Source organism: Suricata suricatta, chromosome 5, assembly GCF_006229205.1.
Source record: "Suricata suricatta isolate VVHF042 chromosome 5, meerkat_22Aug2017_6uvM2_HiC, whole genome shotgun sequence".
NCBI lineage: Eukaryota > Metazoa > Chordata > Mammalia > Carnivora > Herpestidae > Suricata > Suricata suricatta.
The window spans coordinates 148472180-148485347 of record NC_043704.1 but is presented as its reverse complement, the minus strand read 5'-3'; the positions used below and the strand labels follow the sequence as shown (position 1 = coordinate 148485347).

General features: G+C 45.9%; 1 protein-coding gene, 1 long non-coding RNA gene and 1 pseudogene across 3 annotated transcripts in view; 2 read left to right on the top strand and 1 right to left on the bottom strand.

Annotated features, from left to right (window-relative positions):
- Window positions 1-494: 494 nt before the first annotated feature.
- Window positions 495-8419, bottom strand: LOC115292913. 2 transcript variants are annotated; one of them, XR_003909228.1, is made up of 3 exons: window positions 8366-8419; window positions 7799-7990; window positions 495-594 (listed from the first exon to the last, which is right to left on the bottom strand). It is a non-coding gene; the product is annotated as an uncharacterized LOC115292913 (long non-coding RNA). The 2 variants fall into 2 exon arrangements; XR_003909227.1 differs by lacking the exon at window positions 8366-8419 and adding an exon at window positions 8071-8355.
- A 118-nt stretch (window positions 8420-8537) lies between these two features.
- On the top strand, window positions 8538-10016 carry LOC115292912 (annotated as a pseudogene).
- Window positions 10017-13108: 3092 nt separating this feature from the next.
- GLB1 (galactosidase beta 1) overlaps window positions 13109-13168 on the top strand; it is a 78700-nt gene continuing 78640 nt past the window's right edge. Inside the window, exon 1 of the mRNA XM_029938779.1 lies at window positions 13109-13113. Coding sequence (XP_029794639.1) covers window positions 13109-13113 — 5 coding nt within the window. The remainder of the gene's footprint in view (window positions 13114-13168) is intronic.

Sequence of the window (13168 nt, the reverse complement as noted above, 5' to 3'; positions counted from 1 at the left end):
TCCCGGCGCTGCGTCAACTTTTTGATCGCGTTTGTGAAAACGCAGATTCCTAGGCAGTGCCCCAGAGTTTCCGACTCAGCAAGTCTGGGGTGCGGGTCTGGGGATCTGCGTTTCTAACCAGCACTCTGGCGACGCTGATGCTGAGGGTCCAAGGCCGTACACCTCGATGGCACTGCCAACGGCCTTACATCTCAGTGAGAGGAAGACAATAGATAAATGAAATTAATACGGATGTCAGTGGCACCTTGTAAAATATTTAGCTGATCAAGTTGAAGGCGCACACACCTTCAGTCTGCGATTCCACTCTTCAAGAATATGCTTGAGGAACTTATCTGTGTGCATCAAGAGATAAGGAGAGGGGGTTTTAAAGGCAGAACTGTTATTTTCTAAACCTTTAAACTTTTTAAACAATTTGCAGAAAAGTTGCACGAATAGTACGAACAACTCCTATGTATCCATGACCCACATTCATAAAGTGCTAATATTAGGCCACATTTCCTTTATTTATATTTACATCTATTTTTTCCTGAATCAGTTGAGAGTAGGTTGCATACATCAAGCCCACGTGGCTCTCAATCTTTCAGTGTGTAGGTCCTAAAAGCAAATATACAGATACAATGATCAAATCCAGGAAACGTAACACTAATACATGAACTATTCCAGTTTTGTCAACCGCTCTTATAATGTCTTTCATGCACAATATTTCCCCCAGAGACAGGATGCAGTCCACATCTCTATTTAGCGGTCTCTAGTCTTTTAGCTTTTTTTTTTTCTTCAGCTTTTCTCATGTGCCATTGACATTTTTCAGGAATCCAGGCCAAAACGACAATGGGAGCCACTACACAACTATTAGAATGGCCAAAATCCAAAATCCTGACAACACCAAAAGCTGATAAGGAACCCTTTGTTCATTGCTGGTGGGAATGCAAAATAGTAATGCGACTTTGGAAGACACTCTGGAGGTTTCTTTCCAAACTAAAAAAATGTTTTAATGTTTATTTATTTTTGAGAGAGACAGTGTGAAGGGGGAGACACAGAATTGGAAGCAGGCGCCAGGCTCTGAGCGGTCAGCACAGAGCCTGACGCAGGCTCAAACTCGTGGATCTTGAGATCATGACCCAAGCCGAAGTCAAAGTCAGACGCTCAACCGACTGAGACACCCAGCTGCCTCCAAACTAAATGTGTTCTTACCACACCACCTAGCAATTGATCACGCATGTAACTATTTACCTAAATGAGTGGAAAATTAATGCTTACACAAAAACCTGCACACAAGGGCACCTGAGTGGCTCAGTCATTTGAGCATCTGACTCTTGATTTAGGCTCAGGTCATTATTTGAGGATTTATGAGTTCGAGCCTCACATCAGGCTCTACCCTGACAACTCGGAACCCGCCTGGGATTCTATCTCCCGCTCTCTACCGCTTCCCCACTCAAGCTCATGCTCTCTCTCTCTCAAAATAAATAAATAAGCTTTAAAATTTTATACATTAAAAAATCCTGCACACAAATGTTTACAGAATCTTTATTGATAACTGTCAAGACTTGGAAGCAAACGAGATGTCCTTCAATAGGTGAATGCATAAAGAAACTGTATAATTTATCCAGACAGTGGAACACTATTCAGCATTAACAAGAAATGAGCTGTCATGCCATGAACCGACATGGAGGAAATGTAAATTCATTTGACTAAGTGAAAGAAGCCAATCTGAAAAGGCTACACACTGCGTTTCCAATGCTATGACCTTCTGGAAAGGGGAAACTGTGAAGGCATAAAAGGATGAGTGTTTGCCAGGCATTGGGGGGAGAGGGGAGGATTTCTAGGCCAGTGAAACTATGATCATACATTTGTCAAAACCCACGGAATGTACAAGACCAAGAGTGAACCTTAATGTACACAGTGGACTTTGGGATGATGTGTCTAGTGCAGACTGTGGATCGTGGGGAAGGCTGTGCATATGTGGTGGCGGGGTGCTGGGGGAGGGCATCCAAAACACGAAACTGCCTATCAACCTGTGAATTGGACCCAGGAGGCTCGTCATCCACTCCCCTGTCTTTTTTTTTTTTTTAATGATTTTTATTTATTTTTGAGAGAGGGTCAGAGAGAGGGAGACACAGAATCCGAAGCAGGCTCCAGGTTCTGAGCTAGCTGTCAGCACAGAGCCCGACGTGGGGCTTGAACCCACAAACCGTGAGATCATGACCTGAGCCAAAGCTTAACCGACTAAGCCACCCAGGGGCCCTCACTCCTCTGTCTTAGCAGGTGGGTCCCCCTGGCTTGCCTGCTCCCAGAAGCTGCTCCAGCGACATTTCCTTGAGATGGTGATGTGGGGTTGAGAACACCTGCAGAGTGTACTTGACTCAGCCCACGGGAGGCTCTTCATCAACTTGAGACACGGAAGGTGGGGGCTGGGACCCACTCAACTTGCTGCCGCCCAGGACAAGCCTTGAATCAAGTTTTCCTTGCTCATTAAACCTGCATCTACCGACTCGGAGCGGCCTGCGTCTCTCCTCCTTCTCTCCCTGCCCTCTGCAGTCAGGGGCTGTTTCAGGTCACACCCCAGAGGGTCAGGACCAGGAGGGGAGGGCGGTCCTGTGGATGGAAAATCTCCAGACTTCCCCTCAATCTTGCTGCAAATCTAAACTGGCTCTAAAAGATAAAGTCTCTTTTAGAGAAAGAATACAGGCCAGTTATTTTATAAAAGGTCTTTCACTGGTGTTTCTCGGATGTTTTCTCATGATTAATGTATATTAACTGCTTTTGACCAGGCCACCACAGAAGCAGTACCGAGTCCTCCTCCGATGTCCCATGGGAGGAACACAGTGGCCCCCCCCTTATCAACAATGTTAATGTTGGTTACTTGGTTGAAGTCATATCCATTTTCTCCACTTCATTTATTTGTAAGTAATAAGTGTTTTTTTTTTTTTTTGAAGATACAGCAACACTGTTCTTAGCAGCAGAAAGCAGAAATTACCTGCCCAATAAGCAGAAGAGTGGACTTTTTGTTTTAAGTATGTGCGCATAGAAGAATATTTTACAGCAGGGGAAAAGGAGGGAATCTCAGCGACAGACAACAACATTTCAGTCTAAACAATCTCAAGCAAACAGGGTAATTCCCTTTGTCTGGAGTCTAAAAACGTACTGAAGTACACAAAATCTTCTTTAGGAATGCAAATAATTATAGAGTCTGGCTCGTAGGAAACACACAGGGTAAAACCATAATGAAAAAAGAACCGTAGGGGCACCTGGGTGGCTCAATTGGTTAAGCCGCCAATGGGCTCAGGTCATGATCTCACAGTTCGTGGGTTCAAGCCCTACTGGCAGCTCCCACATCAGCTCTGTGCTGACAGCCTGGAGCCTGCTTCAGATTCTGTCTCCTTCTCTCTCTGCCCCTCCCCCACTCCTGCTCTGTGTGAGGATGCTCGCCGCATCATTTGTTACACCATATATGTAAACATAAACATTTTATATATAAAAAGTATATATTTATATAAAAATATTTTTAAGATATTATTTTATAGTTGTTCTTTAAAAATTTTTTTTTTAATTTATTCTTGAGAGAGAGAGAGAGAGAGAGAGAGACAGCATGAATAGTGGAGGGGCAGAGAGAGAGGGAGACACAGAATCCGAAGCAGGCTCCAGGCTCTAAACTGTCAGCACAGAGCTCAATGCGGGGCTCGAACCCACGAACTGTGAGATCATGACCTGAGCGAAGTCGGATGCTTAACTGACTGAGCCCCCCAGGCGCCCCAGAAAATTATTCTTTAACTGTCCCTTTGGAATGGAGGGAAGGAGGGTGTGAAGAGAGTGGAGCTGGGAAGGGCAGTGTGCCTGGTCCCCTGGGTCCCACCACTCCCACTCAGTCCAATGGACACCATGGCCTCTGTTGAAATGTCTGGTTCTGGTTGGTCACCACCACAGAGTCACCCCTTACCCTTGGCCCAGCCCCTCCAGGAGCATCAGCTCCATGCCACTTCTTGGCCACTCTGCTTTGACAGAGAGTTCGGGAAATCTTTGGGAGCTGCTTGGACCCCAGGCTACCTTCACATGTCGCAAGCCAACTCCCCAGCCCCACAGACAATGACCCTAGGGGAGAAGATGTGGAAAGTGTGAGACTGAAAGAAGGCCTCCAGGGCTTGCGTGTGAAGAGTGGGAGCGGGAGAGGGGGCCGGCAAAGGTTCTGTGCAAAGGGGCAAGGTGGGCAGGTGATAGTCAAGGAAACAGTGCTTTCCATTATAACTCAACACAGTTTGTAGAAGGAAGTGAAACCAGACCATGCCAGACGTGTGGCTATTCCTGCTTCTGGGGTGTGGGGCCTCAACAGAGCTTTGTCTAACAGTGTCTCCGCCCATGAGGAGCCAGTGCTCCCCATGTGACATTAATGACAAATTCTCTTTCATATTGTGAATTTATTCATTCTTTCCATACACTGTTCAGCATCTACCTAAAGCAGATCCTTCCCTGGGCGCTGGAATGCTAGGGTGAATCACACATGCATCCTTGACCAAGAGGAACTTCAAGTTGAATAGAGGTTAAGACACCTATTGCTTTTTATTTGTTACCTAAACCTATGTGCCAGGTACCTATTAGAGAAACGACATCAAACTTTTCTGCAGGGAACTCAAAGCCTGGAGAAGACAGAGGAGGAAATCTTCTGTGAGCCTACTGTTAGGGCTGGAGTGGAGCCACGGACAGGGTACTCTGTGGGCCGCAAAGAGGGCTGGGACTGTCTCAGACTGCTCAGGCTGCTAGAACAAAAATGCCACAGAACGGGCGGCTAAACATGGAAATTCATTTCTCACAGTTCCGGGGACTGAGGAGTCCAAGGTTAAGTTGCTAGCAGATTCAGTTCTGGTGAGAGCCCACTTTCTGGCTTCATGGGTAGCCATCTCCATAGATAGCTCTGGTCCTCACATGGTACAAGGGGCCAGGCAGCTCTCTGGAGACCTTGTTGTCTTCGTCGTCTTCTTCTTCTTCTTCTTCTTATTTATTTATTTATTTTGAGAGAGACAGAGAGAGTGCACGTGGGAGAGTGGCAGAGAAAGAAGGAGAATTTCAAGCAGGCTCTACTGTTGGCTCAGAGCCTGACTCAGGGCTTGAACCCACGAACTGGGAGATCATGACTTGAGCTCAAGTCAGAAGTCGGGAGCTTAACCAACTGAGGCCCCCAGGCATCCCTCTGAAGTCCCTTCTATAAGGGCACTAATCCCACTCATGAGAGTTCTGTCCTCAGGACCTAATCACGTAAAAGACCCCATCGACCCCACCTTCAAGTACCATCACATGAGGAATTAGGTTCCAACACGTGATATTTGGGGGCGAGGACACAAACCTTCAGTCTACAGCAGTAATCTAGTCTAGAGCAGCAGCCTAGGGCTCAGAAGCCAGGTGACTAGGGAGCCTGTGGTGTCACATAGGTGTGTTCAATACGGCACTTCTACAGACTGTGATCACAAGACCGCAGATACTCTCTGATCTATGAGTTCCAAAACGAAGCATCCCATGGAGCCTGCGGGTTATGTCAAAAGTGCAGTGGACCAGATGGAGACCGTTGTCTAAGAGAGGGGCCAGCCCTGCCTAAAAAATGTCTCCGGTCCCATCTACTGTTACCCCAGAGGGCCTGAGGGCCTGGTGTTATGAGATCTTCTGATCTGTGAAGAGAGACTGGAAATCCGGATTATGTCCATTGCCCTCATTAAATGTGACCACTCCAGCAACTGTATAAACGTCAGACACTGAGGGACCGACCCGGTAGTTGTCAGAATGAATAGCCCTGCTGGGCACGGCTGGTTGCAACCTTCTATCGCACTAGCAAACAACTGTGATCTTTCCGAGAAGTGAGCCCCAGGTGCAGATGTAGCTGTAAAGACAGAGAGGTGGGCAACCTCTAAGGGCCCCAGTGAAGAAGAAACAATAGGCGTAGGGGCACCTGGGTGGCTCAGTCGGTTAAGCTTCCGATTTCAGCCCAGGTCATGATCTCACAGTTCGTGGGTTCAAACCCCACATCGGGCTCTGTGCTGACAGCTCAGAGCCTGGAGCCTGCTTCGGATTCTGTGTCTCCCTCTCTCTCTGACCCTCCCCTGCTCAAGCTCTGTCTCGGTCTCTGTCTCTCTCTCTCTCTCAAAAATAAACAAACATTAAAAAAAAAAGAAAGAAAGAAACAACAGGCGTAGACCCAACACAAGAGGGAAAGGAGCTGGGACCTCCTGGAAAAACAGATGCTCTTGACAGTCAGGCGATAGAAAGAACAGAGGAGGAAGGAGGGTTTGGAACAAAGTCGTCAGTTCTTCCTCCTAAGTCAGGTGTCACTTGGGGCGTTTTACATTTCTATCATCTCGAACTCCTGAAAGGAAGTTGGAGGACACGGGGACAAGGGTGTCTTCACACTCATGACCGCCACATGGTGCAATCCAGCTCCTGATCCCCAGTTGCTGACTTTTATTGGAATGTGAACACACTGGTGGCCAATTCTTTCACAATTTTATCTTTTTTATTGTTTCATTACCATACCCATCAGGTGGTTGCACAACTTAACCCCAGGACACAAGCCTCAGGAGTTCTGAGTCAGAAAACTTAAAGACATGTGAGAAAGATAAGGAATTGCTGGGCAGCAGATCCGTTTATGTCTTAGGCAGGAGAACGTATTGCTTTATTTTTAAATAACTTTTTATTTTGACATAGGAATTTCTGGATGCCCTATACCTAATTCATCCATAGTTAACCTTTTACCTTATTTGCTTCATAACTTGTGGTCTCATTCTATACAAGTAATATACATATACACATACGATATATAATATATACTATGTATAACATAAATATGTACATATATATATAGATAGATACATGTTATTATTACCATTTGAGGTAAGTTATACTGCTTTACCCTAAATATTTCAGTGTATTTCCAAAGAACATAGCCACAGGATCATTATAAAAATCAGGAATTTCAATATTGATAGAATATTATTTTTTAATCCACAGTCTATATTCAACTTTCATTAATTGTTCCAATAATGTTTTTTGTAGTTATTTTCCCCCCTGGTTGAAGATCCAATCTGAGATCATGCATTGCATTTAGGTGTCCCGTCTTTTTTTTTTTTTTTTTTAACATTGTTTTAATTAAGTAATGTAGCTGTTTAAAACAGGGAATGTTAAGACCATTAAACCGATCAAAGTGAAGGATTAATTTATTAAGATAGCCTCTATGGAGAAAATGTTTATTATGTGGATTGGAATTCCATTGGAAGTTTGGCACCAGACTGAATGCTGGTCTAAGCCAAAAGTTTAGAAGCCTGAACAGGTTTTAGGGGCACCTGGGGGCTCAGTCGGTTGAGCATCTGACTTCAGCTCAGGTCATGATGTCACAGTTTGTGAGATGGAGCCTCTTGTTGGACTTTGTGCAGGCAGCATGGAGCCTGCTTCCAATTCTCTCTCTCTCTCTCTCTCTCTCACTCTCAAAAATGAATAAACACTTAGAAAAAAAGAAAAAAAGAAGCCCCCAGACAGGTTTTCCTTCAGGTTAAAAGAAGGGCAGGAGGAGCCGTTTAACAAGACGTCATGTCTTTAGTGGAGGCTTGCTTTTTCCTTGCCTTTAACATATATCCTTTTGTGCTCCTAAAACCTATTCCAAATTACAATGAATAGAATTTTCTAAAAATTAGAAAAGTCAAGTAAGTTAGTTCAATGTTTACGCTGAAATACAGATCAGAACTGACGTTAAGACTTGAAATTTGCAAAATAGGAAATCTTCAGGACTGTGAGGGAAACCAGATTGGTCAGAGGGGTTGAGACTCACTTGTGCAAACAGCCCTGTGAGCACAGAAAAACGGGGTTTTCATCTGCGTTTCTGGGCCACACATCTCTTGTCCCCTTCACTGTTCTCAGGCTAAGATGAGCCGCTGTGCTTCTTAAAACTACCTCTGGAGAAGCATCGGTTTTCTTCCTGGGGTTATCAGTGCTTCTTCCCATGTTCCAAGGACTGATCCTGCTGTAAAAATATAGTTAAAATAAATAACTAGAAGAGGGACACAGAAAATTCACACTGCCTTTCTTCGCTATTTGATTCACCTGACAAACTTTCTCAACTTGCGACGGGTTTCCGAAGACCCAGTCTGAATCCCTGAACGTGTCTCACACCTCGGGCACTCGGGCCGCACTGTGTGGAGCGCGGGTCCATACGAGAGCCACACGCCGTGTTTAACTGTGCGTGGTCACACCTCACCGGAGCCGGGTCCCTACAGGGGGACCGCCTGCTCACGGTCATTTCGTGCCCCCCACAGCCTGGAGCAGCAAACTCCGCGTGCACACTTGGGCGGGAACTGAAGAATAAAGTAGAAGCCAAAGCACGGCCTCGGAAAAATACCTCCTGCTAAATTCAGGCAAGGGGATTTTAGAGATTTCATTCCTGCCCAGCCCTGTGGTGAGTCTATTAACTCCTCTGTGCCTCAGTTTTCTCGTCTGTGAAGTGTGGATAAGACACACCTTGGATTGTGAGGCGGAGGTGACACGCTGCTGGTAAAACATCAGCTCAGCAACCGCGAGAACAAACCACAATCTACATTCCCTGGGCCAACTTCTACTGTAAAGTGCCACATGAAAAATATTGTGTAGAGCCACCGCTGCTGCCGCCACCGCCCGCAGCTCCATGGGCTTCTCCTGCGCGCCGCCCCGTCTGGACGAGTCCAGGAAGCCATCGCCGCAGCCGCAGCCGGAGGCCAGGTCCCAGGTCGGGGGCTGCAGGGGAGGCGACGGCAGCGGGGCGGGGGGCCCACCGGGGCCTGGGACTAGAGAACTGCCTCCGGCTTCGCGATGCCAATATGGGCAGAATAGCTTATGATGCTCATCCCCACCCAGCTTTTCACGGTCCTCTTCGTCATGCCGATTCCATCCCGAGACTGTGTACAGCGTCATCAACGGCATCGTGTCCAGCCTGCTGGCCTTCCTGGCCCTGGCTTCCCACTGCCCGGCCATGCTGACGGATCCCCGCGCGGTGCCCAAAGGAAACGCCGCTAAAGAATTCATCGAGAGTTTACAGCTGGAGCCCGGGCAGGTGGTTTGCAAGTGTCTCAAACGCTGCAGCATCAGGCCGGGCCGAGCCCACCACTGCAGTGTCTGGAAGCGGTGAATCCGGAAGATGGGCCACCACTGTCCCTGGGTCAGTAACTGCGTCAGCGAGAGCAACCAGAAGTGCTTGGTCCTGTTCACAGTGTACACGGCGCTCATTTCCTTGCAGCCCTCGTCACGGTGGGGCTCCACTTTCAGCATTGCTTTGAAGAAGACTGGACAACGTGCAGCTCCTTCTCACCCCTACTATGTGATCCTCCTCATCCTGCTGCGCTTTGAGGGCCTGCCCTTCCTCATCTTCACATCAGGTGGACTCCATCTGCACAGACGAACCGGGAATAGAACAATTGAAAAAGGAAGAGAGAAGATGGGCTAAAAAACCAAAATGAATGAACTTGAAAGCCACTTTTGGCCACCCCTTCTCTCTAGGCCAGGCTGGCCCCTTCGCCACGCCAGACCAAGGGAAGGCAGACCCGTACCAGCGTGTGGTCTGAAGGACCCTGACCAGCACTGCCCCTCAGACACGAACCACATCACAGCACTATTGTCCCATCCCTCCTCATGAAGGTTTAAATTGAAACAACTATTCTAAAACTTCTTTTCTTTTCTTTTCTTTCTTTCTTTTTCTTTCTTTCTTTCTTTCTTTCTTTCTTTCTTTCTTTCTTTCTTTCTTTTTTAACATCTCAAGTAAAATGGCTGAGCATTGCAGAGGGGAAAAAATATTTTAGGCTCCGTGGGCCTTAAGGTCTCTGTTTCAGTGACTTAGCTCTGCCCTTGTGGTGCAAAAGCAGTTACACACCACATGGAGGGGAGGGGAAGTGGCTGAGTTCTAATACAACTTTATCTGTGGACACTGACATCGCAATCTCGTATCGTTTTTAAAAGTCACGGAGGGGCGCCCGGGTGGCTCTGTCGGTTCAGCATCCAACATGATCTCACAGTTCATGGGTTCGAGCCCCACGTCAGGCTCTGTGCTGACAGCTCAGAACCTGGAGCCTGCTTTGGATTCTGTGTCTCCCTCTCTCTCTGCCCTCCCCCGCTCATGCTGTGTGTCTCTCTCTCAAACATAAATGAAACATTAAAAAAATTTTTTTAAATAAAAGTCACGAATGTTATTCTTCTTTTGATTTTTTTCCCTACTATTTAAAAATATAAATAGCAAACGGGCCATACAAGCACAGAAGCAGGCCAGGTTAGGCTGCTGGCCTTTGTCCACCCCTGTGCCCCGACTCAGTTAGGAATGCCTGCTGTGTGTATCACTGTGGGTCTTTATTATAAATGGGGAAAGGGGTGGGAAAAGTTGAATATGTCATGTGCTAAGGATTAAAACAAATATTTTTAACTTCCTTTGGCAATAACTCAGAAAGAAGTTGAAAGGGCGCCTGAGTGGCTCAGGCAGTTAAGCATCTGATGCTTGGTTTGGGCTCAGGTCATGATCTCATGGTTTGTGAGTTCGAGCTCTGTGTCGGGCTCTGGTGGGATTCTGTCTCTCCCTCTCTCTCTGCTCCTCCCTGACTCATGCTGTCTCTTTAAATAAATACGTAAATAAATAAACAAACTTAAAAAGAAAAAGAGGGGCGCCTGGGTGGCTCAGTCAGTTAAACATCTGACTTCAGCTGAGGTCATGATCTCACAGCTCATGGGTTCCAGCCCCACGTCGGGCTCTGGGATGACAGCTCAGAGCCTGGAGCCTGCTTCGGATTCGATGTCTCCCCCTCTCTCTCTATTCCTCCCCTGCTTGCATTCTCTCTCTTCCAAAAAATAAGTAAACTTTTAAAAAAATGAAAGAAAAAAGAAAAAACGGTACAAAGTATTCCTTGCTTGAGTTCCCAAATGTCAACATTTTACCATATTTGCTTTATTGTCCTGCATGTCTATACACTTTTTTCCTGAACTGTTTGAAAATTGCAAAGGTGATGCCCTTTTATTACCTAAAAACAAAGACATTCTCTTATATAACCACAGTGTGAGTATTAAAAGCAATACACTAATACAAAACTATTGTTTCATCTTTAGACTTTGTACCCTTACCAAACTCAGGAAATGAAGCTACATGCCTGATTCTGACATCACAGCTGTCCTACGAATATTCCATATGCGCCAAATGTCCTGTATCCATCACCTCCACTAACTTCCCCAACTACCCGGTGAGTCTCATATTGTTATCCCCATTTTACCAATGAAGGAACTAAATAAAGTTCAGAGAAGTTAAGTAACTTGCCCAGAGTCACACCGATGGCATAGCTGGAATTTTAACCGCCTGGGCCAGCTTCCAAAACCCTTGTTCTTTGGTATTGGATGAGGATCACCAAGTTAGAGCAGTATTGGACCAGGACCGCCAAGTTTGAACAGAAATTCCCAGTACAAGGAGGCGGAGGCGGTGTTCAAGGATGGGAAAACCTGAGCAGGGAAAGCCCAGGACGGTTCCTCTGTTTCTCAAGCAAATGTCTGGTGGGGAGAGAGAACGGAGGGAACAAATGGAATTTTAGCTACTTTGTTACATGGTAGGAAAGGTTTTTTGAAACACTTTTAAGAAGTAAATATAACTTTTTAACTTATTTTAGAAACAGATACAGAACGGACACAAAACAAATACGTTAATGAATTCTGTTAGGGAGAAAACCCTTGTGACCACCCTCCAGGACAAGAAACAAAACTCTGTTCCCTCCCAAATCCCAGAAGCCCCTGCATGGGTGGGATCCAATCTCAGTTCCCCACCCCCATAAGTAACCACCCGTCTTGACTTGTATAGTTATTTCTCCCAGCCATTCAAAACCAAATTGATGCCTGGGAGTGCCTGGGTGGCTCAGTCTGTTAAGCGTCCTACTCCTGATTTTGGCTCCAGTCATGACCTCATGGTTCATGAGAGGCTGACAGTACAGAGCCTACTTGGGATTCTCTCTCTTCCCTTCTCTCTGCCCCTTCTCTGCTAGTATGCATGTGCGCACACTCTCTCTCTCAAAAAACAAATAAACACTACAAAAAACTAAATTAAGGGTTTTAAAGGATCCAGAAGTTGTAGAAAATAATGTCAAAGAAAAAATTATTCTGATACTTGTCAGCGTGGTAAGGAAGACTTCCTTCAGGATGTTGCAATGAGGGCAGAAGATGGGTTTCAATTCTTTTTTTAAATTTTTTAATGTTTCTTTTTTTTGAGAGAGAGAGAGTCAGTGCAAGCAGGGGAGGGTCAGAGAGAGAGAAAGAGAGAGATACAGAATCCGAAGCAGGCTCTGGGCTCTGAGCCACCAGCAGAGCCCGATGCAGGGCTCGAACACACAAACCGTGAGATCATGACCTGAGCCGAAGCTGGACGCTTAACCAGCTGAGCCACCCAGGTACCCCGGGGTTCAGTTCTAAGTAGAACAAAGACAGCAGGGGATTTCTAGCTGGCCAGCAGAGGGGGTTGTGAGTGGAAAATTACAAGAGGGGCTATATTGAAAGATTCTTGCTAAGAGCAAGTGAAAGACTTAGAAGTCAAGGTAGGGGATGAGGAAGTTGATCAATTATCAAGAGTGGGGGGCTTTTCCCTAAACTGACTTGGCTGGATTCTTGGCTAAGACCAGGCAATGCAGGCCAGGCAAAGACAGGAGGGACCTAATTCAAGTTTAATCCAGGAGAGAAACATTCTATTAACAAGAATAGCCTAATTTAACCTTACATTTTATTTTTCAAAATAAGGAGGTAACAAAACAAAATATTTAAAACAAATGAATTTTGTGCTCATTCAATTACAACTAACACAGCTGGGAAAATTTAAATATGTATGTATATATTTAAAGGCAATGCTTGTGTGTTTATTTATTTTTTGAGAGAACATGAGTGGTGGAGGCACAGAAAGAGAGGAAGAGAGAACTCCAAGCGGATTCCACTCTGTCTAAGCAGAACCCTACTTGGGGCTCAAACCCAGGAACCTTGAGATCATGACCTGAGCTGAAATGAAGAGTCAGATGCTCATCCAACTGAGTCCCCCAGGTGCCCCCAAAGCAATACATATTTAAAAGCAAAAGAGAACTATCTTATGATTCAGCAATTGCAGTACCCTATGCGGTATTTACCCGAGAATGCAAAAACATTAATTCAAAGGGTTACTTTCACCCCTATG